This window comes from Dipodomys merriami, unplaced genomic scaffold, assembly GCF_024711535.1.
Source record: "Dipodomys merriami isolate MVZ:Mamm:240054 unplaced genomic scaffold, mDipMer1.0.p SCAF_7, whole genome shotgun sequence".
NCBI lineage: Eukaryota > Metazoa > Chordata > Mammalia > Rodentia > Heteromyidae > Dipodomys > Dipodomys merriami.
In genome coordinates, this window is record NW_027206290.1 from 68,378,533 (window position 1) to 68,405,536 (window position 27,004).

General features: G+C 39.6%; 1 protein-coding gene and 1 long non-coding RNA gene across 5 annotated transcripts in view; one reads left to right on the forward strand and one right to left on the reverse strand.

Annotated features, from left to right (window-relative positions):
• Positions 1–15,512, reverse strand: part of Rad21l1 (RAD21 cohesin complex component like 1) — a 28,260-nt gene extending 12,748 nt beyond the window's left edge. Inside the window, exons 1-8 of one of the 4 annotated variants that reach the window (XM_070006933.1) lie at positions 15,244–15,333; positions 12,517–12,693; positions 10,828–10,957; positions 8,976–9,069; positions 6,784–6,857; positions 3,387–3,557; positions 2,564–2,647; positions 1,339–1,446 (exon numbers count right to left, since the gene is read on the reverse strand). In XM_070006933.1, coding sequence (XP_069863034.1) covers positions 1,339–1,446; positions 2,564–2,647; positions 3,387–3,557; positions 6,784–6,857; positions 8,976–9,069; positions 10,828–10,957; positions 12,517–12,693; positions 15,244–15,267 — 862 coding nt within the window. In that variant the 5' untranslated portion in view covers positions 15,268–15,333. Of the gene's footprint in view, positions 1–1,338; positions 1,447–2,551; positions 2,648–3,386; positions 3,558–6,783; positions 6,858–8,975; positions 9,070–10,827; positions 10,958–12,516; positions 12,694–15,243; positions 15,334–15,479 lie in introns of those variants that run through there. The other 3 variants (XM_070006932.1, XM_070006931.1, XM_070006934.1) reach the window with 3 other exon arrangements.
• A 155-nt stretch (positions 15,513–15,667) lies between these two features.
• Positions 15,668–26,789, forward strand: LOC138816613 (uncharacterized). Its single transcript, XR_011368696.1, has 3 exons — positions 15,668–15,844; positions 16,450–16,561; positions 26,723–26,789. It is a non-coding gene; the product is annotated as an uncharacterized lncRNA (long non-coding RNA).
• Positions 26,790–27,004: the final 215 nt, after the last annotated feature.

Here is a 27,004-nt window from a genome sequence, read left to right on the forward strand (position 1 = left end):
TACATCCTCACTTTATACTTCTGTTTTCCCCAAAACTTTAGTATTATCATAGCTCAGGGCAGATAATAAAGCTATGCAAATTGATTTTTCTACCAGACTTATTTTTTTTGGGGGGGGGTCCGGTCGTGGGGCTTGAACTCTGGGCCTGGGGGCTGTCCCTCAGCTCTTCAGCTCAAGGCTAGCACTCTACCACTTGAGCCACAGCACCACTTCCGGCTTTTTTCTTTTTGTTTATGTGGTGCTGAGGAATTGAACCCAGGGCCTCAGGCATGCAAGGCAAGCGCTCTACCACTGAGCCACCTTCCCAGCCCCCTCTACCAGACTTACGAACTAAAGGATTAAAGTTGAATTCAGTAAAGAAAGCAATTGAATACTTTATTCCTTACAGGCCTGAGTTATAAACTAAAATGTATATCAGTTTATACTACTTAAAACTATCAAATGTTCCAATAATACATATATATGTGTGTGTGTATATATATATATATATATATATATATATATATACACTCTGCACATCTATTTATCTTAATCAAATTGAACCTTTTTTGTTTTTCACTATGTAGTCCAGGCTGACTTCAAATTTGCTATCTAGTTTCAGACTCTATAGTGCTGGGGTTACAGGTATGTGTCCCATGCCTGGCATAGATCAAAACATCTTTTTTGATTTAAAAAATTTTTATGATGATGATGATGATGGTGTAGTTGTACAAAGGGATTACAATTTCATAACTTAGGTAATGAGTATTATGCTTCTTGGTCAATGTTACCCTTTCCTTTGTTATCCCCGTCTTTCCTTCTCCTGTCCCTACTCTCGAGTTACATAATTGACTGAAACTTTTTATTTATTTATTTATTTTTTTGATGGTCATGAGGCCTGAACTCTGTGCCTGGGCAATGTCCCTGAGCGCTTTAGCTCAAGGCTAGTGCTCTACCACTTGAGTCACAGCGCCACTTCCAGCTTTTTCTGCTTATGTGGTGCTGAGGAATCAAACTCAGGGCCTCATGCATGCAAGGCAAACACTCTACCACTGAGTCACCTTTCCAGCCCTTCACTGAAACATTTTAAAATCAGGAATCATGTCTTCTTCATTCCTATGTTCAATACAGAGTAATAATTTATTGAATTGGACCTGGTTTAAAAATTTTCAGTTTCTCAAACTATTCATGAAATAGGGCTGAATATAACGAAAGACTGATCTCAAACTTTCTTCACATTCGTCTCCTATCATATAACAAATGCCATTACTAGACTACCTTCCATATACCTTCACATATCCAAGGTAAATAAGATAGTAGTATAACAAAGATAAAAATAAAAACATGAAAACCTCTGACCTGAAACATCAATTGGAGCAAGAATAAATTCTTCTTCTTCATTTGATGTTGGTTCATCCATTTTTTCATTTTTAGGTAGATATATATCATCTGGATTATCTGGTTCTACTAATTAATGACACCATAAAAGTATAAAAACATACAATTAAGCTGTAAGCTAGAATACTATACAAAAATTAAAATGAAAACTAATTGAAGATTTATTTTGCCAACTGGGGCTGAATCTTAATCCTTAGAATCATATATTAAACAGGGGTAAAGAGGCTCAGTTATTGGGATCCATAGTATTTAGGTAGTCAATCTATCACTCTCTTTTACACATGAGACATCTAAGACTGGGCTACAGTCATCATAGAAGTAAAAAATCAAACAAACAGTAGAGCAACCTTAATATAAATTTAATATGTCTTCTGGAATATTTATATTTTGTTAAATCACTTGGTCCATCAAGATCCATATCTTGCCTCTTTTTACATTTTCAATTTTTATTGTGTCAAAAAGAAATATAACATCAAAAAATTGTGAAAACTCAAAATTTGGCTAATTATACTTCATAATTATGCTTTTAATTCTTAAGAAAAATCAACCTAAAAGACCTCATTTCATCTGAAACACTTTAGTAAGAATTTCTAGGGAAATTCTAGTAAGGCAAATATCATCACATTTGCAACTTCTCTCAAATTGTAGTAGATTGACAAATGCAACATATAATTTTTCTTACCATATAGCATATGTTACTTTTAGGATTTGAAATAATTGTATTTTGGCTGAATATTTAAATGTACTCTTATATGAAACCCAGTGATGCCTAAATACCCTTTATTGTACCTTTCTCACACTTAACTTTCTATTTCATATTGTCTCTAAGAGACTGAGTTTGAGAAACAATGTTCTTTATTAACTTTCACTCTACTATGTTGCTACTTAAATTCATAAGTTTTTAGGTTTCATTTGACTATTAGTATCATTTCACTTTCAATACACACAAAAAAATCTCAACATGGGCTGGAAAGGTGGCTCAGTGGTAGAGTGCTTGCCTTTCATGCATGAGGCCCTGGGTTCGATTCCTCAGCACCACATAATCAGAAAAAGCCGGAAGTGGGGCTGTGGCTCAGGTTGGTCTCCGCGCTGGTCTACAGCTGAAGAGCTGGGGGACAGCACCCAGGCCCAGAGTTCAGGCCCCACAACCGACAAAATAAAAATCTCAACATACCCAGTATATTACCCTGAGACTCAGAAGGCGGTAAAACTTCTTCATTCCAATTCATCTCTTCTAACAGGTTATTCTCACTGCCTTGTAATATGTTGTCTTGAAAAACACAATAAACACCTTTGTCATAGACTGGAATATTTCATTTGTTCACTAAACATTTACTAACATTACTTTATGCAAGTCATTGTAAAGGGATAACCAAACTTTTAATACAAACTAGAAATTATATATTATGTATATATACATATATTTATATGTATGTATGTATGTGTGTATATGTATGTGTGCATATATATGTGCATATATATCTCCCATGTTAACACCAGGCTTTGAATTTAGGACCTCAGACACTTGCTTGGCTTTTTTGCTCAGGGTCAATACTAAAAATACATTCGATATAAACAGTTAACAATCTTTAAGCTATGTACATTTAATTTCCCCAGTTGTGTCTACCTCATTTCTAAGATTTTGCACTAGTATTAGACAAATATAAAAATGATAATATAAAATACCAGAAAAGTTCCTTCAGATAATATATAATACCAGAAAGATCCCACAGTTGGTAGTAAAGAAGGGATATACTAGTCTTATTTTTCCCCTCCAAAAAATTAGGTATTTGTAAAAATAAAAGCAAGCAGTAATTCCCAACCTATATGGAGAATGTGTTTAAGCACATGATTATTTATCAGGCCTACATATACCACAGACTTGAAAACTTGTGTAAAAAAGTAGTTAACCTACATGACATACAAACATCTGTTTTGATGTAATAATCCACTAAAATATTGTAGTAATTTGAAATAAAGATTTGATTTCTATATGACCAATTGCATACCGATCATTTCTCCTGCACTTCCTTCATCTCCAAATCCATCTCCATTGTCATAAATAAAAGATTTTTCTCCAGTGAGGCTTCCAGAATTATGTTCAACTAAAGGACCACTGGAGTTCAGTAATATGTTGTCACCAAAAATGCTATGGCTTCTGGGAACGTCAGTTATTGCCCCTAAATAAATGTATATATGTATCATTAATGTTATTAGTCATAGAAATGCATACTTTTATAGTTAGAAGGAAATTAAGGTATTATCTAATCTACCTAATTTTAGAAACAAGGACAATAAAAGCAGAAAAATATTATTTGAATTATTTAACTGAAGACACTAAGTTAATCAGTAGGGACTAGATTTCTAGTTTAATACTCTCCTATACATTATATATATATATATATATATATATATATATATGAAAAATGCCAATAGTTGTGGCATAGTTTAATAATTTCTTAGAAGGTAGCAATACCCTCAGAGTAACTTCCTGTACTTTAGCTAGGTCAATTTCTGCTTAATTATTATTTCTTATCATTTCAAGGACAATTGCTTGAACAGTTTAACTATAATTACAGTTTTCAAAATAAAGACTATATCTGCCTTCCTAAAAAATAGGAAGGTTGGAAAATATTAAAGAACAGGCTTACAAAATTCATTCAATAATTATTTATTGAATATGCCAGAAGGTGAAGATAGACAAATAAAAAGAACAAACCCAGCCAGCTAACATTTAACTAAGTTCTTATTATGTGCCTTAGATTGTACAACAGATGATACTATTATAACCTTCATTGTACAAATGAAGAAATATATCACAGAGTGTTTTTGATAGTCACCACACTCTAATAAATGACAGAGTTAGGATCTGAATGCAGCTGTAACTCCAAAACCTGCATTCTGATAGCAACAACATTACATTGATAGTTCCAGAGGACCAGAAGTCAGCTCTCACACTTTCTCTCTTGAGTTTGAATCTAGAAATCTAAAACTCCAGAGGCCAGATGTTGGTCTTCTCTCTCCCCTCCAACAACACATGTTAGTGTTCAACAGTAAAGAAAATCAAGATAATATCACTCACATCTCCTCTCCCTGCATCTTTCTCTCTCCTTGCCCCACCTTTCTCTCTCTTGCTCAAGGCTAGTGCTCTATCATGTGAGCCACAGCTATATATATATTTGTAATTGAACTCTCATAGATTTTCCTGAACAGGCTGACCTCAAACCATAATCCTCAAATCTCAGCCTCCTGAGTAGATAGGATTATAGGTATAAGCCACCAGCTGCAGGCTAAGCTACATTGTTTTGACAGAAAAGTTGAAAAAAATCAGTCTCATTATATTGAAGAATTGCTCAATGGAAAACATTAAGTGACATTCTCAGAAAGAACTGAGAGTGTGTACATATCATCCAGGTGCAACTTGGTAGCTCCTGAAAGAATAAACAGCCTTGGTCAGTCAGGAGGCCACTATATTCTAAGGATTAAGCATGACAAAAAAAAAACAAACTAAAATAAAGTTGGTTATGGCAGTGAGTGCTCATAATTCCAGCCTTTAAGAGGTTGAAGCAGGAGAATCTGGAATTTGAAGTCAACTGGAGCTATAGAGCAAGTTTAGGCCAGCCTAGACTATGGAGCAAGACCCTTATCCCAATAATAATCTGACATTATAGAAAACAAACAATAATAATAATCAATTTTATATTCAATCTAGAACAGGATAATAAACATTTCTTAATGCATGGCACCAGTGGCTCAAGCCTGTAATTCTAGATCCTTGATATTGGGAGGTTTGTGGTTCCAGGCCAGCCTGGGCAGAAAAATTCATGAACTCCTTTATCAACTGACAGCTGAGTGTACTGGCACACAACTGTTGTCCTATCTACAACCAGAAGCCAAAGAAAGATGACTGCAGCGCAAGCACATTCAGAAGAAAGTGATACCTTTAAAAATACCAGCAAGAACTGTTCGCAATAGCTAGGATATGGAAACAACCTAGATGCCCCACCACAGATGAATGGATTCAAAAATTGTGGCATCTATACACAACGGAATATTATGCAGCCATTAGAAATGACAAAATAATGGCATTTGCAGGGAAATGGATGGAGCTAGAAGGAATCATGTTGAGTGAGGTAAGCCAAGAACGAAGAGACAAACAGTACATGGTCTCCCTGATAAGTGGATGATGAATCCAAAATGTTAGGTGATATGACAAAACTAACAGGACTTAAGAAACAAAGAACTCCCACTCATCTGGTTGAACCACTACTAAATATCCCCATGCTGCTGATCACATATATGGTATATAACATATGAGCACCGTTATATATTACAGACTGTGATAGACAATTTGCTCCAGGAAAGTTAGAATGAACTTGTGACTTTAAATGAGCATCATTATTCCACAATACTGTGAATTTCCGGAAATTAAGTAATCACTTAATCACAATCAAAAAAAAAAAAAAAAAAAAAAAGAACTTTGGGGAAGGGAGGGAGGGAGGGGATGGTAGGGGGAAAACAATGGAGGGGGTAACAATGTTCAAGAGGAAGTGGAAGTGTACTCATTACCTCACTCATGTAACTGTAACCCTCTGTATAGTATCTTTACAATAAAAATAAAAAAAATGTAAAAAAAATAAAAAAAATAAAATAAAAAATAAAAATACCAGCAAGAGGAAATGGTGCTGCGGCTCAAATGGTAGAGCTCTAGCCTTGAACTGAAGAGATCAGGGACAGCGCCCAGGCCCAGAGTTCAAGCCCCACGACCGACCAAAAACAAACAAACAAACAAACAAACAAAAAAACCAGCAAGAACCAGGCCCCTGTGACTCACGCCTGTACCTGTAGTTCTAGCTACTCAGGAAGCTGAGATCAGAGGATCACAGTTCAAAGCCAGCACAGGCAGGAAAGTCTGTGAGATTTTTAACTCCAGTTAATCACCAAAAAGCTAGAAGTGGAGCTCTGGCTCAAGTGGTAGAGCACTAGCCTTGAGCATAAAATCTCAAGGACAGTACCAAGGCCCTGAGTTCAAGCACCAGCACTAGGAGGCGTGCATGCGCGTCCATACGTGTGCGCACGCGCGCGTGCACAGACACAACACACACACACACACACACACACACACACACACACACACACACACACACACACAAATTACCAGCAAAGAAAAATGCTTGAGGCATGGCTAAGCAATTAAGAGTGTCTTGGCATTAAAATTCATTTTTTAAAAAAAGCAAGGAAGTTTTTTATTGGAAACTACACTTATACATAAAAATTTTCATTGTATAGAGACTTCTACTGGCATTGTTTCAGTATATAAATGCAAATATAACTGATTAGGATTTGCAATTCTGATTTCTCAAATAGTCTCACCAAAGCTCACAGCTTGAAAAACTAGATAATTACCATAGTCTTCTTTAAGTGTAATTTCTTCTGGTCTGCTCTGGTTCTGAGTAAAGTATTCTGAAACATCAATAGTGCTAGAGAAATGTAAGTTTGGGGAAAACATATGAACAGAACACAATACTTTTATAGCATACTTAAAAAATTCTAAAACAAAAGTCAGGTTTATTATAAAATATAGGAGATTTTATCAGTAGTATTATTTATAAATACAACAAACTTCTAATTTATAATATGTACAAATAATTTCTAGGTTGTCAAACCCAGTATTTGTTCTTAGACCTTGTATTATCAATCAACAGCATTTAGAAGAGTTGCTCACTCCTGCTATGTTTGAATGCTTGTATCACCTCCAAACTAGTTTTTGTTTCATAATCAATTTGTACATTCAATGTACAAATATTACTACATTCAATATAGTAATATTTCCTTCTCCTACTGAAGCAATTTTAAAATTTGTTATTTTCTAACTCACATTTGTTATACACAAGAAGAAACATGAGAATTAAAGGTATTTTGGTAGGTGGTGAGGTCTTTGAGAGGTGCCCATGTCATGACAGCTCTGCATTGATGAATGAGATTAGAGTGCTGTCCTGTACCTTTCATCAAATGAGGCTACAGTGAGAAGACTGCTTCTATGACCCTGGAAGCATACCCATACCTTCACCAGATACAGGATAGGCTAGCACCTTGATTTTTTTTTGGTCTTCCTTAGCCTTTGGTGATACTATAACAAATTACATTACATTGGGTAATTTATAAACAACAGAAATTTATTACACATTTTTCTGGATGTTAGGCAGTCCACGATCAAGGTGCCAAACAGATTCAGTGTTTAGTGACACATCCTAGACGTTGCTGTATTCTCAGGTGGTAGAAAGTGCAAGAAAGATTCCTCAGGCTGCTTTTATAAGGGTATTGATCCTATCCATGAAGGTTTTCACAATCTAGTATCCACTTTTTAGTGCCATCACCTTGGGGATTAGGTTGCAATTAGGTTACATTCCTTTTCTCTCCCTTTCTTAAATTTGTCACTCCCTAGTTATCCTAATTTCATTAAGTAGTAAAGCCATTTTAATGCTCAAAATCATAGTTACCCTTCATTTCTTTCTCTTAAGAGTTATATCCAATTCATTTGCAAATCCTGTTGGTTCTGCCTTCCACACATATTTATAATTTGACTGCTACCACCTTGCTAAGATGAAGCTGGGAACTGATCACAAAAACTATCTTCTCTCAGTTGGTCTTCTTATTGAAATAATCATTTAGGCTTCTCTGCTTCCTTTCCCCACTTAGTCAGCAGCCAGAGGGAGCACGTTAAACTTAAATCAGATCTAGCCACTCTTCTATTCTCTATTCAAAACCTGCCTGTGCTTCTTCTCTGAGTAAAATAAAAGTCCTATTGTAGCTTACAACATACTACATTGGCACTTCTCTGACCTCATTCCCTCATGGGTTCACACTCCAATCTCACTTGCCTCTTTGCTTTTCCTTGAAAAACGTCCAGAGTGCTTTAGCGCCTTCAGGTTTCTGTTCTTACTTTATCAGCAAGTCTTTTCAAAACCATCCCATTAGTCATTAGTTACTTCTAACTTTTCTTCATATTTGAAATCTGAGCATCTCCTAGAATATTTTATATTGACTTGTTTGTTTTTGCCAGTCCTGGAGCTTGAACTCAGGCCCTGTACACTGTCCCAGAGTTTCTTTGTGCTCAAAGCTAGCACTCTACCACTTGAGCCACAATGCTACTTCTGGCTTTTTCTGTTTATATGGTACTGAGGAATCGAATCCAGGGCTTCATTCATGCTAGGTAAGCACTCTACCACTAAGCCACATTCCCAGCCCCAAACTTATTGTTTGGTTTTTGTCAAGTCTACTCCAGATAAAATGTAAACTCCATGAAGCCAGGAGTTGTTTTTTTATTCACTGTTATCTTACCAATGCCTAGAACAGTGTCTGGCATAGGAAAGCCATCCAATGAATGAATGAATGAATGAATGATGAATACACTGTCAGCATTGCAAAAACATTAAATATAGTGATACATTTTTTCTGCTAAACTTGGAAATTTCACACTAATTTTGTGTCAGCTATATGTGTACTTACTCAGGTATTACCTACATTATATTTGTTTTCACAAGATCTGAATATAAAAACAGTGAAATATCAAGAAAATCAATAGGAAAATAATTTACTCTATATTAAAGGTGTCAAAATCATGAAATTCCTCTTGCAATGTGATAGTATTGTAAGCTGCTTCAAAATTCCCTTTTGGGAGATCAAGCAGTCCTGAAAAGAATATGAAAAAAAACACAGTCAATAAGCAATGATGCAAAATAAAACTAAACCTTTACTCTCTCATTAGACTGTTGCTTAATCTCTTTACTGGTTTCCCTGTACCCACTCTTGCCTCTCTGCAGTCCATTTTCTATAAAGCAAGTAATGGTAATAGTTTTCAAAAGCAACCATTTAGTTAATTCCTGTGGTTTTCTTTTCTTTTTTTCAGTCTGGGTACTGGGTCTTGAACTCAGAGCCTCATGGCTTCCCCTTATCTTTTTTTGTTCAAGGCTCACAATTACCACCTGAGCCACACCTCCACATCTGATAATTCACATGTTTAAAATGGTTAAGCAACTTACCTAGTACATTAAAAATATTCTGACTTCTACTAAGCAACCCAAAGACAGAGATGGGAGAGGAGGAATGAGAGGGAAAGGGGAAACAGCCTTCACTAAGCAAAATGAAAGAAATGTAAACATCACCTGATATGGAAAAAATAGTATTTTTTTGGGGGGGTCCGGTTGTGGGGCCTGAACTCTGGGCCTGGGCACTGTCCCTCAGCTCTTCAGCTCAAGGCTAGCACTCTACCACTTGAGCCACAGCGTCACTTCCGGCTTTTTTCTTTTTGCTTATGTGGTGCTGAGGAATCGAACCCAGGGCCTCATGCATGCAAAGCAAATGCTCTACCACTGAGCCACCTTCCCAGCCCCGGAAAAAATAATTTGTATTGTCAAAGCTCATAGAATTCACAAACTGTATAGACCATGATAATGACAATGTGCCTTGTGAAGGTTAAAATGTGTTTGTGACTTTAACTAAGTATCACTATTCCACAATACTGTGAAATATGTGAAATTTATGTAATCACTTACTCTCAATTTAAAAAAAAGTGAGAGAAGGGATGGGTTAGGAGCAATGGGTGACAATGTTGTCAGACACCTTGTATTCATATACTGTTTTGTAGAATGGGAACTTCTTTGTACAACTACTTAGAAATAATAAAATAAAAAAAAAGAAAAGCAAAATAAACCAGAAAAAATTCTAACTTCTACCTATAAGTATTATCTAAGGACAACTTCTTCTCAGCCTGGCATTTTCATTCCCTGAAAAAGTCAAACATTTTGCATCTCAAGACCTTGCTCTTTCAGTTTAATCTTCCTATTATGTCATATGTTGGGGACTTTTTACATGGCTGGATAATTCCTATTTTTCAAGCTTAAATTTAAATTATTTTCTTAACTATCCCCACTAAAGTGAACTTGTCTGTTATTTTGTTTCAATGTTCAGAATAATAATCTATAATTATTATAAGTTTTAAAAATATTTCCATTATTTGATATCTTACCAGATTGAAAGGGACCTTACTTGTTTGCCCTAATATCCTAGACTGTACCATATTTGTCACAGAGTATGAGATCAATAAATATTTGTGGAATATATAAATGAAATAATTAATGAACAAGTATTCTATATTTGGTTATGAGCAAAAGTTTAACTAGAGATTTTACAAAAATATTCTAAACAAAGAACACAAAAACGATCAGTTCTGATTCAAGATTGAGAAGGGAGTCTCAAGAGCTGTTCTGCCCAGGCTAGCCTTGAACCACATCACAGCCTCCCAATCACAGCCTCTTAAGTAGTATTGCAGTATGAGTCCAGCACATTTCCTGAATCTCTATACTCACCTAGAATTACACGGAAAGAGACAACCCTGTACAAAAACACAAATGGGAACCAAGAAGAGACAAATATATATTGAACATATACCTGGTCGAAATGTCATCTTCATTTTAAGAAATGCTTCATTGCAATCTGCCAGAAGATACTTAGCCTTCCTATTATAGATCCTAACAATTCCCAAAAGAAGATGTCCTGAAGTTCGAAGTGCAATTTTCACCTTTCAATAATTAAGTAGAATAATAAAAAATTAGATTAACAAGTTCTACTCTGAAAGTCTAAGAATTTATTCTCTTTAAAAAGCATTTTGTACACTTAAAGTAAACCACTTAGCTTTTACATCACTTTGTAGAACAATTAACTTTTTTGGCTACTCAACAAAGGTAACCTGATGTAGCATTTAAGTGAAATAAGCAATTATTTATTTTATTTTTGTGCCAGTCCTAGTGCTTGAACTCAGGGCCTGGGTGCTGTCCCTGAACTTTTATAATCAAGGCTAACACTTTACCACTTAGAGCCACAGTTCATGTCTGGCTTTTTAGTAGTTAAAAGAGTGTTGAGGACTTTCCATCTTGGGCTGGCTTTGAACCTTGGTCCTTAATATCAGCATCCTGAGTTGCTAGGATTGAGCAGGTGTGAGCCACTGGTGCCCGACTATGTTATCATTAGTATTATGGGAAGAAGATAAACTCTATAGTCAGGCAAACTTGAGTTCAAGCATTAGCTCAATTACTGAAGCAGTCACTTAACCTTCTTGAACTTCAGTTTAATAAAAATGCTAGCTGGACACTGGTGGCTCACACCTGCTACTCAGCAGGCTGAGATCTGTGGATTATGGTTCCAAGCTAGCCCAGGCAGGAAAGGCCCTAAAACTCTTACCTCCAATTAACCACCTAAAAACTGGGAGTGGATCTGTAGTTCAAAATGGTAGCGTGCTAGCCTTGAACAAACAAAACAAAACAAAACAATTCAGGAATGAGCACCCAGGCTCTGAGTTAAACTTACATGCTCAAAAAAAAAAAAAAAGCTAGAATTTACTGTATACTTATATTGTGTCAAGCATTGTCCAAAGAGTTTTTGCCTACATTATTTAATTTCTGTTTCTAATTACAAAAGAAAAAGCACTGGCTCAGGTAGGTTAAGTGATATGAACAAAGAAAGGCAACTATTAAGTAATGAAGTAAGGATTAAACATAACTTTGACCAGCTTAAAAGTTCCTACTAACCATCATACTTCATGAGTCTAAAAGAGCAGATTTCACAGGCCAATGAAATTAAATAAATTAATAAACATAAAGTTTAGACTAGTGTCTAACATATATAAGACTTTCAATTATACTTGATAATATCTGAAAAATACTTAACCGATAAAAATATTAAGATTATTTTAATGCAAATTCTAGTAGTTGTTTTATAGTGTTTTATAATAATAATATTTTACTCCTTTAGTTATAATCAATTCTTTCTTCTCTTCTCATTCATTAATTCATTTCCTAGTAAATACTCACTAGGTACCTACTATTTTCATAGTATTTTGTTAGGGAATAAAAAAGGATTACAAAATACATGGCCTTTGTCCTTCAGAATCCAATCTATTTTTGATAAATATATGAAATAATTATCCACAGAAATTATCTTTATATTCAGTTGTTAAATGCAATAGGAAAAAAAGATATAAAAATTGTACTGGAAATATATTTTATGATATATGCATTCTAATTCCCTTCCTCTCCAGAAATCATGACAAATATAAACTAACATTTATAATCAGTAACCTACCTTAGGTGAAGTAATTTTTTTAATGCTTATGTCTAGATTGCACTGGAATACATGAGCCTTTGTGAGTTTCTTCTCCCAGTGAGCTGCGAGCCATATTTTGGCCAATGGCCCACGTCTACTCATAAGCACATGAGTGTAGAACATGTTGCCTGTATTCCTTAGTTTATATTTAAACAACTGGGGAGAACATAAAAAGATGCTTAAGATTTGATAAGCAAAACTTTCCAGCTATTTTTATTTTATATTTTACAGCTAGCAAAACCGTATCATTAATTCTACAACACTCATATTACCTTTTAGCTCAATGCTAATGCCCATAACCCTAGCTACTCAGAAGGCTGAGATCTGAGGATTATGGTTAGAAGCCCACCCAGGCATAAAAGTCTCTGAGAGACTCTTAACTCCAATTAACCACTCAAAAACTGGAAATGGAGCTATGGCTCAAGGTGGTAGAGTGCTAGCCATGAGCAAAAGAGCTCAGAGACAGTGCCTAGGCCCTGAGTTCAAACCCCACAACAAAAACAAAAATCTATCTCAACAAAGGGCGAACAAATACAGCTATGGTACTCACTAGACACTATGTTGAAAATAAACTTTACAATTTGTGGGCAGGGATGGTAGGGAGAGAGCAAGGGAATTGTCCAAAAAGAAATGTACTCTTTACCTGATTTATGTAACTTTAACCCTTTTGTACAGTAACGAAAAACAAAAAAACCATTTCCAATATAAAATGATAAACTAATAACAGAGCTCTAATAGACTGTCAGCCACATCTGGTTTAAATGCATACTACTAAATGATTTCTTCTTTTATGCAATAAAGATTTTATTTTATCCAAAAAGTATTTGAATTCTCTTGTTGCTAGCACAGTTAAATAAAACTTAAAAAATTAAAAAACAGTAAAGAAGGAAAAGCTGGGCAAAACTAAGAAACAGGTAATTTCCTTTCTAAAACTTAAGAATTTTTTGAAGTATTGTATCACTTATTTACATCCAGGTGTTGAAATTCATTGTTCTCTTCCAGATGCTCTGGTTTATCAACAATATATTGATTTTTGAAATAACAGAATTACAAAAGACCATAAAGTGAAAAATAAGGGAGACAATAGAAATCAGAAGCAAGAAATGAAACACTTAAACTTTGAAATAAAAAATAATAAAAGAACATCTTCATGTAAATCGTAATGAGGATTTTGTGTACATTTCTGGAAACTATACTATTGAGAACGGTATAACGTTCAGTTGCAAAGGAATTTTATTTGTGTTTGTTGGTCGTGAGCTTGAACTCTGGGCCTAGGTGCTGTTCCTGAACTCTTCAGCTCAAGGCCCAACGCTCTACCACTTGAGCCACAGTGCCACTTCCACAAAGGCAATATTTAGGAAAGATATTATAACAACGTTGCTTGACTCCCGGAGAAGAATTAATGCTTACATACAGGCAATCTTAAACTGCCACAATGGTAGCTTTTGTAAAGTTTCCATAAATAAGAACATTGGGCTAATAAGAATACAAAGTTAGCCACAGAATTAAAAACTTAGGTGAACTTTGATCGATGCCCATTTCCACCGCAGGAATAAAAAAAAAAAAAAAGCATCGTGCCTAAACTTGAAGCAATTTACAAACCATATTCTCCCGTGAGACAGCTAGATTATGATATTTATGGCTTATGTTTTGTGTTGAGCGCACTTTTTGTGAGTGTATTTTGGTTAATTGGAATAAATTCTAAGATATCTTTAAAAATGTCTTGCAGATGTGTGAGGTCTTTACAATGACTAAAAACTCCAGTAACCCTATGACTTAGCACTTCTGGAAACATTGATACTTTGGAGCATATGATTTCCCTAGATCCTCAGAACAGCGAAGGCCTTGGAAGGCCACTTTTTATTTCAAGCTAAGTAGGAACCAGGCCCATTTCTCCGAAGGGCGGTGGGAGGGGCAGGAGCTGAGAGAGGGAGGGGGAAAGGGGCGGGGCAGGGCGAGGAAATAGGGCGGGCATTCCGGTGATGTGCATTGAGAATGAGTGAGTGAGTGAGTGAGTGAGTGAGTGAGTGAGTGAGTGAGTGTGTGTGTGTGTGTGTGTGTGTGTCTCTCTCGTTGTGAAGGGGCGGGGCCAAGGGGAGGGGCCAAGGGCGGCCGTTGAGGCGAGGCGAGGCGGGGGCGGGGCGCAGAGGCGCAGGTGCTGTGGCGTGGTGGAGGCGGGGCGCAGGCGCTGAGGCGTGGTGGAGGCGGGGCGCAGGCGCTGAGGCGTGGTGGAGGCGGGGCGCAGGCGCTGAGGCGTGGTGGAGGCGGGGCGCAGGCGCTGAGGCGTGGTGGAGGCGGGGCGCAGGCGCTGAGGCGTGGTGGAGGCGGGGCGCAGGCGCTGAGGCGTGGTGGAGGCGGGGCGCAGGGGCGGCCGTTGAGGCGGGGAGGGGCGGGGCGCAGGCGCTGAGGCGGCCGTTGAGGCACGGTGGCAGCGGCGGCGGCGGGGCAGGCGCTGCCGTGTGGGGGGCCGGGGGGAGTGAGGCACGGTGGGGAAGCGGGCCTCGAGGTAGGGATGAGGGGCGCGGAGGAGAAGGGACACCTCCAGGGCAGCTAGGATGGGGGTACCGATGGTGAGGGGGACGGGAGGCAGCCGGGGAGGAACCGGGAGGGCGAGGTACGGGCGTCTGGAAACCGGGGTGCTGAGGGAAAGGAGGGTATGAGGTGGGTCGGGCGCCAGCCTAGGACTGGACATCGGGGGTTCCTCACGGACAACGAGGTTAGCGGGGCCATCCCCCTGCGTGCGCGCCGGGGCGCCCCGTCCGGGGACCCTCCGGCCGGCGTCTTCCTCAGGTCGAGCTCGCGCCTGGACCCGAGCGGCCGGTAAGCGGCCAGGCGGGTGCGCGCGGAGGTGTGGGCGGCCGCAGTCCCCATCGCGGCCCGCCTCCTGCCCTCGGCCCGCCCCAGCCTAGGTCCAGCCCGGGGGGGTCTGAGGTGAGGCCCACCGGAGGGAGCAGCCGTTGGAAGACGAAGCGGGGCGGAGCGCGCGGAATCTGAGACGTTGGGGGCTTGCGGGGTGTGAGCTTTATAGGGAGCGGTGAGGGGGCGGGGCTTGATGTACATTGGGGCGGGGCCAGCGGGCCGAGGGGGTGGGGCTCCCGGGCCCCAAGGCTCAGGGTCCCGACGGCAAACATCTGGTTCCTGAAGGGCACACCGCAGAGACAGGGCCCATAATCCCATGGGGAAAGGTGGTCCTTCGCCTGAGTTGTCAATGCCATTACGAACCATCCACTTACAAGCTACAGATCCGTACAGAAATTATATAAACCCTTGGAAGTGCTGACAAAGTACCTGCACTGTACTGTAAGAAGTAAGTGAGATGATGCACCTATTGAGCCTGCAATAAGTGCTTACAAATATTGGGTGTTATCAACTTTTTTTTTTCCCCCCCACATCAACTCACCTTTAGGCCAGAGTGAATATGTTCCAGCTTGGAACCAAACAGCTTTCAGTAGCTACAGCCAATAGCTGTAGAAAAATCACACTAGAGTATAGAGAAGCAAAGCTGGCCTCCTCCCTTGAGCTCCAGAATAAATACTAACAAATCTTGGATCATATCAAATACTAATAAATGATCTCTATTATAAGGTTACCGATAAGGTTCAGGTTTTTGCTGGACATATTATAGGTCTCTTTGCTCCTTAAGAAACCTCATAGGGTAATTAGTTTTCCCTCTTGTATGAGAAGGAAATGGTCCAGAAAGAAAAAGCAAACTGCTCAAGGCCATATAGTCGGGCATAGCAGAGACAGGTTCAAACTACAGTGTAGCTCTCAGGGGATGTCACAGTGACAACTCAAGCAAGAAGCTAGGAAACACCCTTGGTAGCACCTTGGAAATGGGCAGGTGTTTCTTTAAAATTTGCAGAAATGGTATTTAACTGTAACCCTTCAAGACTGATTCTCTTTCCATTCCAGGTCTGCATCACACCTTGTTGAGGACACAGCCAAGGCAGAGTTAGTTCAGTGTGTGTTTAACTTAGGTGTAAAGAACTCTGTTTGTATAGTCCATAGTCACTTCCTTCTGTGGGTAAGTCATTGCTGTCCATCCCAGTGTAGGAGTGGCTTTCAGAAATGCACCTACCCACCCACTAAGCTGAGTACCCTCCATGTGACTGAGAGTGTAGGGCCATATAAATTATATTAGAGCCCAGAATCACAAGTTGGTACACAAAGATAGGAAACAGGATTTGAAAGTAGTCTATAGAAAATCCTCACAGCCCTCAGACGTACTAAACTTAAGCAGAGGATTTGGATCTCATTAAAACCCAATAAAAGCAGGCTGGGAAGGTTGCTCAGTGCTAGAGTGCTTGCCTTGCATGCATGAGGCCCTGGGTTTGATTCCTTAGCACCACATGAGCAGAAAAAAAGCCAGAAGTGGTACTGTGGCTCAAGTGGTAGAGTGCTAGCCTTGAGCTGAAGAGCTGAGGGACAGTGCCCAGGCCCAGAGTTCAGGCCCCACAACCAACAAAAACAAAAACACACAAAAAACAACAGTGTAAGTCTGGCCGGGTGCCAATGGCTCATGCCTGTAATCCTAGTTACTCACAAGGCCGAGATCTGAGGATCACAGTTCAAAGCCAGCTGTGGCAGGAAAGTCTGTGAGACTCTTATCTCCAATTAACCACCAGAAAACAGGAAGTGGTACTGTGGCTCAAGTGGTAGACTGGTAGAGGGCTAACCTTAAGCTGAAGAGCCTGAGGGACAGCTCCCAGGCTCAGAGTTCGGGCCCCACAACTGACAAAAAAAAAGTCTGTCTACAGTGCATTGCATCCAAATATAATTGTGCTGTCCATTTTTTTGCTAATAAGAACTACACGAAGTAGAAGGTGTATGCTTGTAGAACATGGTCATAAGCAATTTACATCCATGTATGAAATTGAATGTTGGATAATATCACTGTTTTGGATGGTGTCTTACATGGCAAGTCTGTCTTAGTGATGTCTGTTTCCTACAGATGAAATGCCCTGCACAGCTGAACAAAGTAGGAACTCACTAAGAGGAATAGATGGATTTCAAACTAATAAACTTTTAAATCAATTGATATTCTAATTTTAAAAAGGAGTGGATCAAACAAATGTATTGGGAACAATTTGGCCTTTTTTAATTGTCAAGGTGATGTACAGAGGGACTTCAGTTACATAAGTAAGGTAGTGAGCCCATAAGTAAGGTAGTGAGCACATTTCTTGTCAACTTTGTTACTTCTTCCCTCAATTTTCTCCTACCTTCCCTCCCTCCAGCCCCCCAAAAGTATACAGATCATTTCCAACATATTGTCTTGTGTATATTGCTGTTGCATTGGTTCCCCCTTGTTCTTTGTCTCACCATTCTGTTGTTCCTCTTTCCTTCCCTAATTCAGATAAACATATATGCACAACCAGGGCACCAAAATCAAATACAGTGACAACAGAGGATATACTATAAGGGAAAGAACATACAAAAGAAACAAAAAAATCACATAGTACATTAAAAACACTAGTGAAGAAAAACCTCTTATGTCCATGTCTTGGAGTTCATTTCACTTAGCATCATCTTATATGGTCATATGTACATAGCTATTGAGCTATTCTGCTCATCTGCTAAGATTATTGTAGATGTATATTAATTATTGCAAATAAGGGAAAACATGGGACTTAGGTTTCTTTGGGACTGGCTTTGCTTCCCTTAGTATGATTTTTTCCAAGCCTTTCCATGTCTTTACAAATGGGGTGGTGGTGTCCTTTCTGATGGAGCATAGAATTGCGTGCATGTGTGTGTGTGTGTGTGTGTGTGTGTGTGTTTAAAACACATTTTCTTGATCCATTCATGAGGGGCATCTGGATTGGTTCCATACTGGATCAAGAAACTATAGAACTCAATCACCAGTTTAACAGTAGGCATTGACAATAAACTGGTTTATGTGCTGTCAGCTCAAAAGATATTTAAAATTAGTCATGTACGAACTTAGAGCTTATATACAGATTAGAGGTGTCCCCGAATTTGGCAATTATCCTAAAAATTTACATGTCATAAGATTTATAAATGAAAATTATTTACAGTATCCACAGAGAAATGTAATCAACCTTAGCCAAGCACTGGGCTCATGCCTGTAATCATAGATACTCAGGACGCTGAGATCTGAGGATCTGAGATCTGCCAGACCAGGCAGAAAGTCCGTGCGACTCCAGGTAACCACCAGAAGTGGAGCTGTGACCCAAAGTGGTAGAGTGCTAGCCTTCAGCAGACGATGACAGGGACAGCACCCAAGGCCCTGAGTTCAAGCCCTACAACCAACAAAATAAAAAGAAATGTAATCAACCTTGATGGAGACTAAATTATCTCCATAGTCTTTGTAAAAAATCATATGGTGAAGCAAGATCAAAGAATATATTACAAAAATATACAGAAAATTTATTAGTCATATGCAGTTAATAAAATATGCTAAAGAATTAGCTTTTCACCACTGTGACAAAATACCTAAGACAATCAAAAGGAGGAATAACTTTTTGGTTCACAGTTTCATGGGTTTCAGAAATCAATCAGCTGACTCCATTGTTGGGGGTGGGGAGTCTATGGAAGGAGATCACCATGATAGGGAATGTGTGGGTGTGGGGAGAAGGTCTGTTTACCTCATGGTAGAAGGAAGCAGAGAGAGAGTAAAGGGTCCAGAGTCCCAGTACCCACTTCAAGGACACCTCCCCAGTGACCTTTCTTCCAGGGGCTCCGCCTCCTAAAGACTCCACTCCTTTCCAATAGTGCCATGGGTAGGCAGCCAAGCCTACAGCACATAGACCTCTTTTTGGTGGAGTGGATTTTTTTATGCTTACAATATTTGCCAACTTGAATTGTTTGTAATTTGTTATTTCTTCTCCATTCTAAAAAGATGTCCTTCCAGAAAGACAAGGACGGACACTACATATTAATAAAGGGAACAATCCAAGAGGAGGATATAACCATCATCAACTTATATGCCCCAAATATTGGTGCACCCAGATATGTCAAACAAATGCTCTCAAACTTACAGAATAAAATAGATCCCAATACGATAATACTAGGAGACTTTAACACACCACTCTCACCAAAGGACAGGTCTACCAACCAGAGGATTGGCAAAGAAGCTACCGAATTAAGAGAGGCCATACTTCAAGCGGAATTAACTGACATCTACCGAGTATTTTACCCTAAAACAACACAGTACACATTCTTCTCAGCAGCTCACGGAACTTTCTCCAAAATAGACCATATCATAGTTCATGCAAGGAACTTAAGCAAATACAAAGGGATCGACATAATCCCCTGTATCCTATCTGACCACAGTGGAATCAAGCTAGCTCTCAATAACAAAGCATACCGCAGAAATTTCTCCAATACATGGAAATTGAACAGCACACTCCTTAACAATGCCTGGATAACAGAAGAGATCAGAGAAGAAATAAAGCATTTCCTACAACTCAATGAAAATGAAAACACCTCACAAAGAAACTTGTGGGACACAGCAAAAGCAGTCCTGAGGGGCAAATTTATTGCCCTCAGTGCCCACATCAAGAGAATGGAGACAGACCAAGTAAATAATCTCATGTTGCAATTAAAACAGCTAGAAAAACAGGAAAAAATGGGACCTAAAGCTACTAGAAGAAGCCAGATAACCAAATTAAAAGCAGAGATTAACCAATTAGAAAATCAGAAAACCATAACCAAAATAAACCAAACAAAAAGCTGGTTCTTTGAAAAAATAAACAAAATTGATGGCCCATTGGCTAGATTAATTAAAAAAAGAAGAGAGGAAACCCATATTAATAGGATTAGGGATGCCACGGGAAACATCACCACACGTACCCAAGATATCCAAACAATTCTAACAGACTACTTTCAAAAGCTATACTCTCTAAAGGAAGAAAATCGGGCAGAAATGGATGCATTTTTAGAGAAATACAAGTTGCCCAAACTGAGCAAAGAAGAAGTTAACCAATTAAATAAGCCAATATCCTATAATGAGATACAGGAAGCTATCAAAAGTCTTCCAACAAAAAAAAGCCCAGGACCAGATGGATTCACAGCAGAATTCTATAAGACCTTTAAACAAGAACTAATACCCATACTCCTCAAGCTCTTCAGAGAAACAGAGAAGGAAGGAGCTATCCCAAACTCATTCTACGAAGCCAATATCACACTCATCCCCAAACCAGGCAAAGACCCAACCAAAAAGGAGAATTACAGGCCAATCTCCTTGATGAACACAGATGCAAAGATCCTTAACAAGATTCTAGCTAACAGAATCCAGAAACACATAAAAAAAATAATTCATTATGACCAGGTAGGCTTCATCCCAGAGACACAGGGATGGTTTAACATACGTAAGTCAATAAATGTAATCCAACATATCAACAGAGCCAAGGTCAAGAATCACATGATTATCGCTACAGATGCAGAAAAGGCCTTTGACAAAATTCAACATTCATTCATGCTAAAAGCTCTGGAGAAAACAGGAATAGAAGGAACATTTCTAAAAACAATAAAAGCCATTTATGACAGACCAATAGCCAATATTATACTTAATGGGGAAAAGCTGCAACCAATTCTCCTAAAATCAGGAACAAGGCAAGGATGCCCACTGTCTCCACTCCTCTTCAATATAGTCCTAGAACCCTTAGCCAGGGCAATAAGGCAAGAAAAAGACATTAAAGGGATCCGCATAGGGAAAGAAGAAGTTAAACTATCCCTTTTTGCAGATGACATGATACTATACCTCCACGATCCCAAAAACTCCATCCCCAAACTCTTAGAAATCATAAATCACTTCGGCAAAATAGCAGGATACAAAATAAACCCACAAAAATCAGTTGCCTTCCTATACACTGATAATGTACAGGAAGAGAGGGAAATAAAGGGAGCAACCCCATTCACAATAACCTCCCGAAAAATAAAATATTTAGGAATTAACCTAACCAAAGATGTAAAAGAACTATTTAATGAGAACTATAAAAAGTTAAAGAAAGAAATTGCAGAAGACACTAGGAAATGGAAAGACCTCCCATGCTCCTGGATAGGCCGACTTAATATAGTAAAGATGGTAATACTTCCAAAACTAATATACAAATTCAACGCAATTCCTATTAAAATCCCAATGACGTACATCACTGAAATACAGAAAACAGTCCAAAAATTCATATGGAACAACAAAAGACCTAGAATAGCCAAAACAATTCTAGGGGATAAAGACAATATGGGAGGGCTATCCATGCCGAACTTCAAACTCTACTACAGAGCTATAATAACAAAGACAGCATGGTACTGGCACAAAAACAGACCCGAAGACCAATGGAACAGAATAGAAGATCCAGAAATAAACCCACAGGCCTACAGCCAGCTGATATTCGACAAAGGAGCCAAAGACATACAATGGAAGAAACACAGCCTCTTCAACCGCTGGTGCTGGGAAAACTGGGCAGCCACATGCAGAAAACTAAAAGTGGACCCCAGCCTATCACCATGCACCAACATCAACTCAAAATGGATTAAAGACCTTAACATTAAACCTGAATCTCTGAAACTACTGCAGGACAGAGTAGGAGAGACACTTGAACTAATAGGCACAGGAAGGAACTTCCTGAACAGAGTCCCAGGGTCACAACAAATTGGAGAGAGACTCGACAAATGGGACTACCTTAAAATAAAAAGCTTCTGCACAGATAAAGCTATCGCAACCAAGCTAGAAAGACAACCAACTAATTGGGAAAAAATATTTACCAGCAATATATCAGACAAGGGGTTAACATCCTGTATATACAGGGAACTCAAGAAACTAATCCCTCCCAAACCCAACAAACCAATTACTAAATGGGCAAGGGAACTAAAGAGGGACTTCTCAAATGAAGAAATAAAAATGGCAAAGAAACACATGAGGAAATGTTCATCATCCCTGGTGGTGAAGGAAATGCAAATAAAGACAACCCTGAGATACCACCTTACCCCAGTCAGAATGTCCCACATCCACAAATCAGCCAACGACAAATGCTGGAGGGGATGTGGAGAACGAGGAACGCTATTACACTGCTGGTGGGAATGTACACTCATACAACCACTTTGGAAAGCAGTCTGGAGGGTCCTTAGAAAGCTAAAGATTGACCTCCCTTACGACCCAGTCATACCACTTCTAGGCATCTACCCTGAACAACAGGAACCAATATACAAGGACACGTGCACCTCCATGTTTATTGCAGCACTGTTCGCAATAGCTAGGATATGGAAACAACCTAGATGCCCCACCACAGATGAATGGATCCAAAAATTGTGGTATCTATACACAATGGAATATTATGCAGCCATTAGAAATGACAAAATAATGGCATTTGCAGGGAAATGGATGGAGCTAGAAGGAATCATGTTGAGCGAGGTAAGCCAAGAACGAAGAGACAAACAGTACATGGTCTCCCTGATAAGTGGATGATGAATCCAAAATGTTAGGTGATATGACAAAACTAACAGGACTTAAGAAACAAAGAACTCCCACTCATCTGGTTGAACCACTACTAAATATCCCCATGCTGCTGATCACATATATGGTATATAACATATGAGCACCGTTATATATTACAGACTGTGATAGACAATTTGCTCCAGGAAAGTTAGAATGAACTTGTGACTTTAAATGAGCATCATTATTCCACAATACTGTGAATTTCCGGAAATTAAGTAATCACTTAATCACAATCAAAAAAAAAAAAAAAAGAACCTTGGGGAAGGGAGGGAGGGGATGGTAGGGGGAAAACAATGGAGGGGGTAACAATGTTCAAGAGGAAGTGGAAGTGTACTCATTACCTCACTCATGTAACTGTAACCCTCTGTATAGTATCTTTACAATAAAAAAAAAATCAAAAAAAAAAAGATGTCCTTCCTAACCTAATTTAATATTAGTCACTTAATTTTCTATCGTAGAGCACCCCACATTGTAATCTCCAGACTCTCAAAACTTGAGCCAGCCCTTTTCAACCCTCTTCCCCGTGCTCCATGGGCTCTAGCTTATATTGGACAACTTCTGTGTCCATGGCTTAGGAAAAACCTACACTTGGCAGTATCAGAAATGTGTAAAGAACAGAATAGCTCAGAATCCAGAATTCTAGATTGTCCACTGCATGAAAATGTTTTGCTGTTCTGTTTGTTACTACATCCCTACGTCCCACACTGTGCCTTGTATGCAGCAGGTGCACAGTGGGATGGGATGTGTGTGTGTTGGCAGGTGGGAGTGAAATACTGTGGATTGAATCCACAGCTTCCTGCAGGGTAGGCAGACACTTCACCACCAAACTGCAGCCTGGCAGGAAGTTCTTTTTGCAGAAATCCATACCTATTCAGCTGCAGACAGTGCTGCTTCCCACTGTCCCCACTTATTCCCAGTTTAAGAAAGTTTCCCAATGGGGCTGGGAAGGTGGCTCAGTGGTAGAGCGCTTGCCTTGCATGCCTGAGGCCCTGGGTTCGATTCCTTAGCACCACATAAGCAAAAAGAAAAAAAGCCGGAAGTGGCGCTGTGGCTCAAGTGGTAGAGCGCTAGCCTTGAGCTGAAGAGCTGAGGGACAGCGCCCAGGCCCAGAGTTCAGGCCCCACTACTGGACCTCCCCATCCCCCCCAAAAAAGTTTCCCAAGGATACTCTCCACAGCTTTGAAAAATTGTCATTTTTTGGTCATTTTGGAGGTAAGGTGAAATGGAGGGTTAGAGAAGTAGTGGCTTGCCCTAGGTCACTTAGCAGCAAAGTTGATGTTCTAAGCCCTATTTCTGGGGCCAGAATGCCTCCTCTACTGTACTCCCGATCCTCTTCTCCCCCCAACCCTGCTGTTGCTATCCAGGACGGCACAGTCCCTATATGGACACTAGGTGGCGCCCTAATAAAGAGCACTGGTTTTTTGTGTGTGCGTGTTGTGTGTGTGTGTGTGTGTGTGTGTGTGTGTAAGTGTATATGAGGGGGCAAGGAGAGACAGAGGGGAGGCAGACAGAGAGAGAGACAGAGAGAGAAACAGAGACAGAGTCCTGCACCTGGTAAGGTTTGTCAGTTTTATTTGTTCTCAACTCTCCTGTTTTTGCTTCCTTGGGCCATTGCTTTTTAGGGGGAATACTTGCACTCAGATATCTGTACATAGGTATTCAACAAATAGATCTTTCAGCAGGCCCAAGCTAATCTCAGCTAGCTGATATTCTCAAGCTCAGTCTCCTAAGTAGCTAGCATTACAGGCATGGACCATAGGTGCCCAATGCACATAGTCTTTATAAGAGGTAGACAGGAAATACTCCCTTTGAAAGTAGGAAGTGGCCAGAAGACCCAGTTGGAGATTGGAGTATCTCAGCTTCAAGTAAAGGAACCACAGCCACCAACACTGGGAAAGACAAGGGGCAGGTCCTCCCTCCCACGGTTCAAAGCCAGTTCAAGGCAGGAAAGTCTGTGAGACTTTTATCTCCAACGAATCACCAAAAAAGCCAGAAGTGGAGCTGTGGCTCAAAGTGGTAGAGTACTGGCATTGAACACACAAGCTCAGGGACAATGCCAGGCCCTAAATTCAAGCCCCACAATAAAAAGAAAGGGAAAGAAAGAAAAAGAAAAAGAAAGAAAGAAAGAAAGAAAGAAAGAGAGAGAGAGAGAGAGGGAGGGAGGGAAGGAGGGAGGGAAGGAGGAAGGAAGGAAGGAAGGAAGGAAAGAAGGAAGGAAGGAAGGAAGGAAGGAAGGAAGGAAGGAAGGAAGGAAGGAAGGAAGGAAGGGAAGGAAAGGAAGGAAGGAAGAAAGAAAGATCCTATTCATGGACTAGAGTTCAAAATATGCGGGGAGCAAGGAATAGTATGCCCTCTACAGGACAGAGTCTGGGTTCCAGGGACTGTCACAGGCATCAGAGACTGTCTTGTTCCACACAGCACCAGAAGGAGGAGGCAGGGTATAAGCAATACTGTTGGCCAAGTCTACAGGTAAGGAAACGGAGGCATGGAGCATTTAATGACTTACCCGAGGGCACACAATTAGTACATGGTAGAGTTGGAACACAAGCACTGAGGCTGTACACTAATTCGACTTTATTCTAGCTGTCATTATTAATAAGAGCAAAGATTTACTGGGCATTTCTTATGTGCCTGGAACAGGTTGACTCATTGCATTTGCTAAGGGCCTGATGAGGTCATTTCTTTTCTTATTCTCACTTTTGGAGGAGCAAATGGAAACACAAAAAAGTATTTGCCCAAGGTCACAGAGTTGATAAAATAGCAGACTTGAGATTCAAATCCAGGCAGCCCTAGTGTCAGATCCACACTTTTAGTAACTGTGAGTATATTATTTATGTATTGGTAAGAATACATAAATTGGTGAGAAAAGAAGAAAGAAGAAAAAGGAGGAGGAGGATAAAATTATCTTATGCCCCAACGATCTATCCTATGTCCAGATGTCAAAAGTTGGACAGACCAATCAGATTCCTTTACCACAGATTATGATCTAAAAGTAGCAGAAGAGTGAAATCATTAGCAGTGAGGGTGAAGCTAAAAAAGAAAAGAAAAACCTAGAAAGTAAAACCCAGGGCAGGAAATGTGACTCAGCAGTAGAGCACCTACCTAGCAAGGTCTGACTTGCCAGATGGGGTTGGGAGTGAGGACTGGCAGGGATTTTGGGTTTGTGGGTTCAGCTGTGGGAAGCTGGGACAGGCAGAGTATGCGAGTGGTTGTACTGGACATAGGAGCAATGCCATTTCTACTTTGCACATCCAGGAAGATATCCAGGTAGGAATCCTATTTGTGTTTGTCACAATTTCACAAATCAGTACCTAAACCCACAGCAATAATAATCTGACAGTAATTGGCCTTTTCAGTGCCATGCTAAGATCACATTCTAATACTATCTTGTGCCCATTGTACTGGCAACGTTTAAGATTGATTGATGTAGGCGGGGAAGGGAGGGAAAAACTGGGAGTGAGCAAGGGAAGGGGTGACATTGTCCAAAATGAAATGTACTGATTACCTGACTTATGTAACTGTAACTCCTCTGGATATCACCTCTGTAACAAAAATAAAAAATATTTTTAAAAAGATTGATTGATACTATCAAGTGGTGGTCAGGTAAGAAGCATCAAGAACTCTTGTCCTGTCCTTGTAGATACTCAACCTTGGAACAAGTTGTAAACTTGAGTATTCAGACGTTTAACCCAATTCTCAGATGTATATTCTAACGAATCTTGTACTTGTGCACAGGGTGACACAGATGAAGGAACAATCACAGTGGCATGGTAGACGTGACAGTACAGTGTATCAGAAGGGGACAGGAAGAAAGCAAAAACTACATCAGTTTTGTGTTATTAGTATAAAGAATTTAATATAAAGAATTGTTAACAGTATAAAGTTGTGAACTGAGTAACTGAGAGGTTATAAAAAGAACTGTAAGGTAGCAATTACAGGACACACCAACCACCTCCAGGGCTGACAGAACAAAAGGACAGACCTTACAGGCAGAGAGCGGGGAAGGGAGCTCAGCTC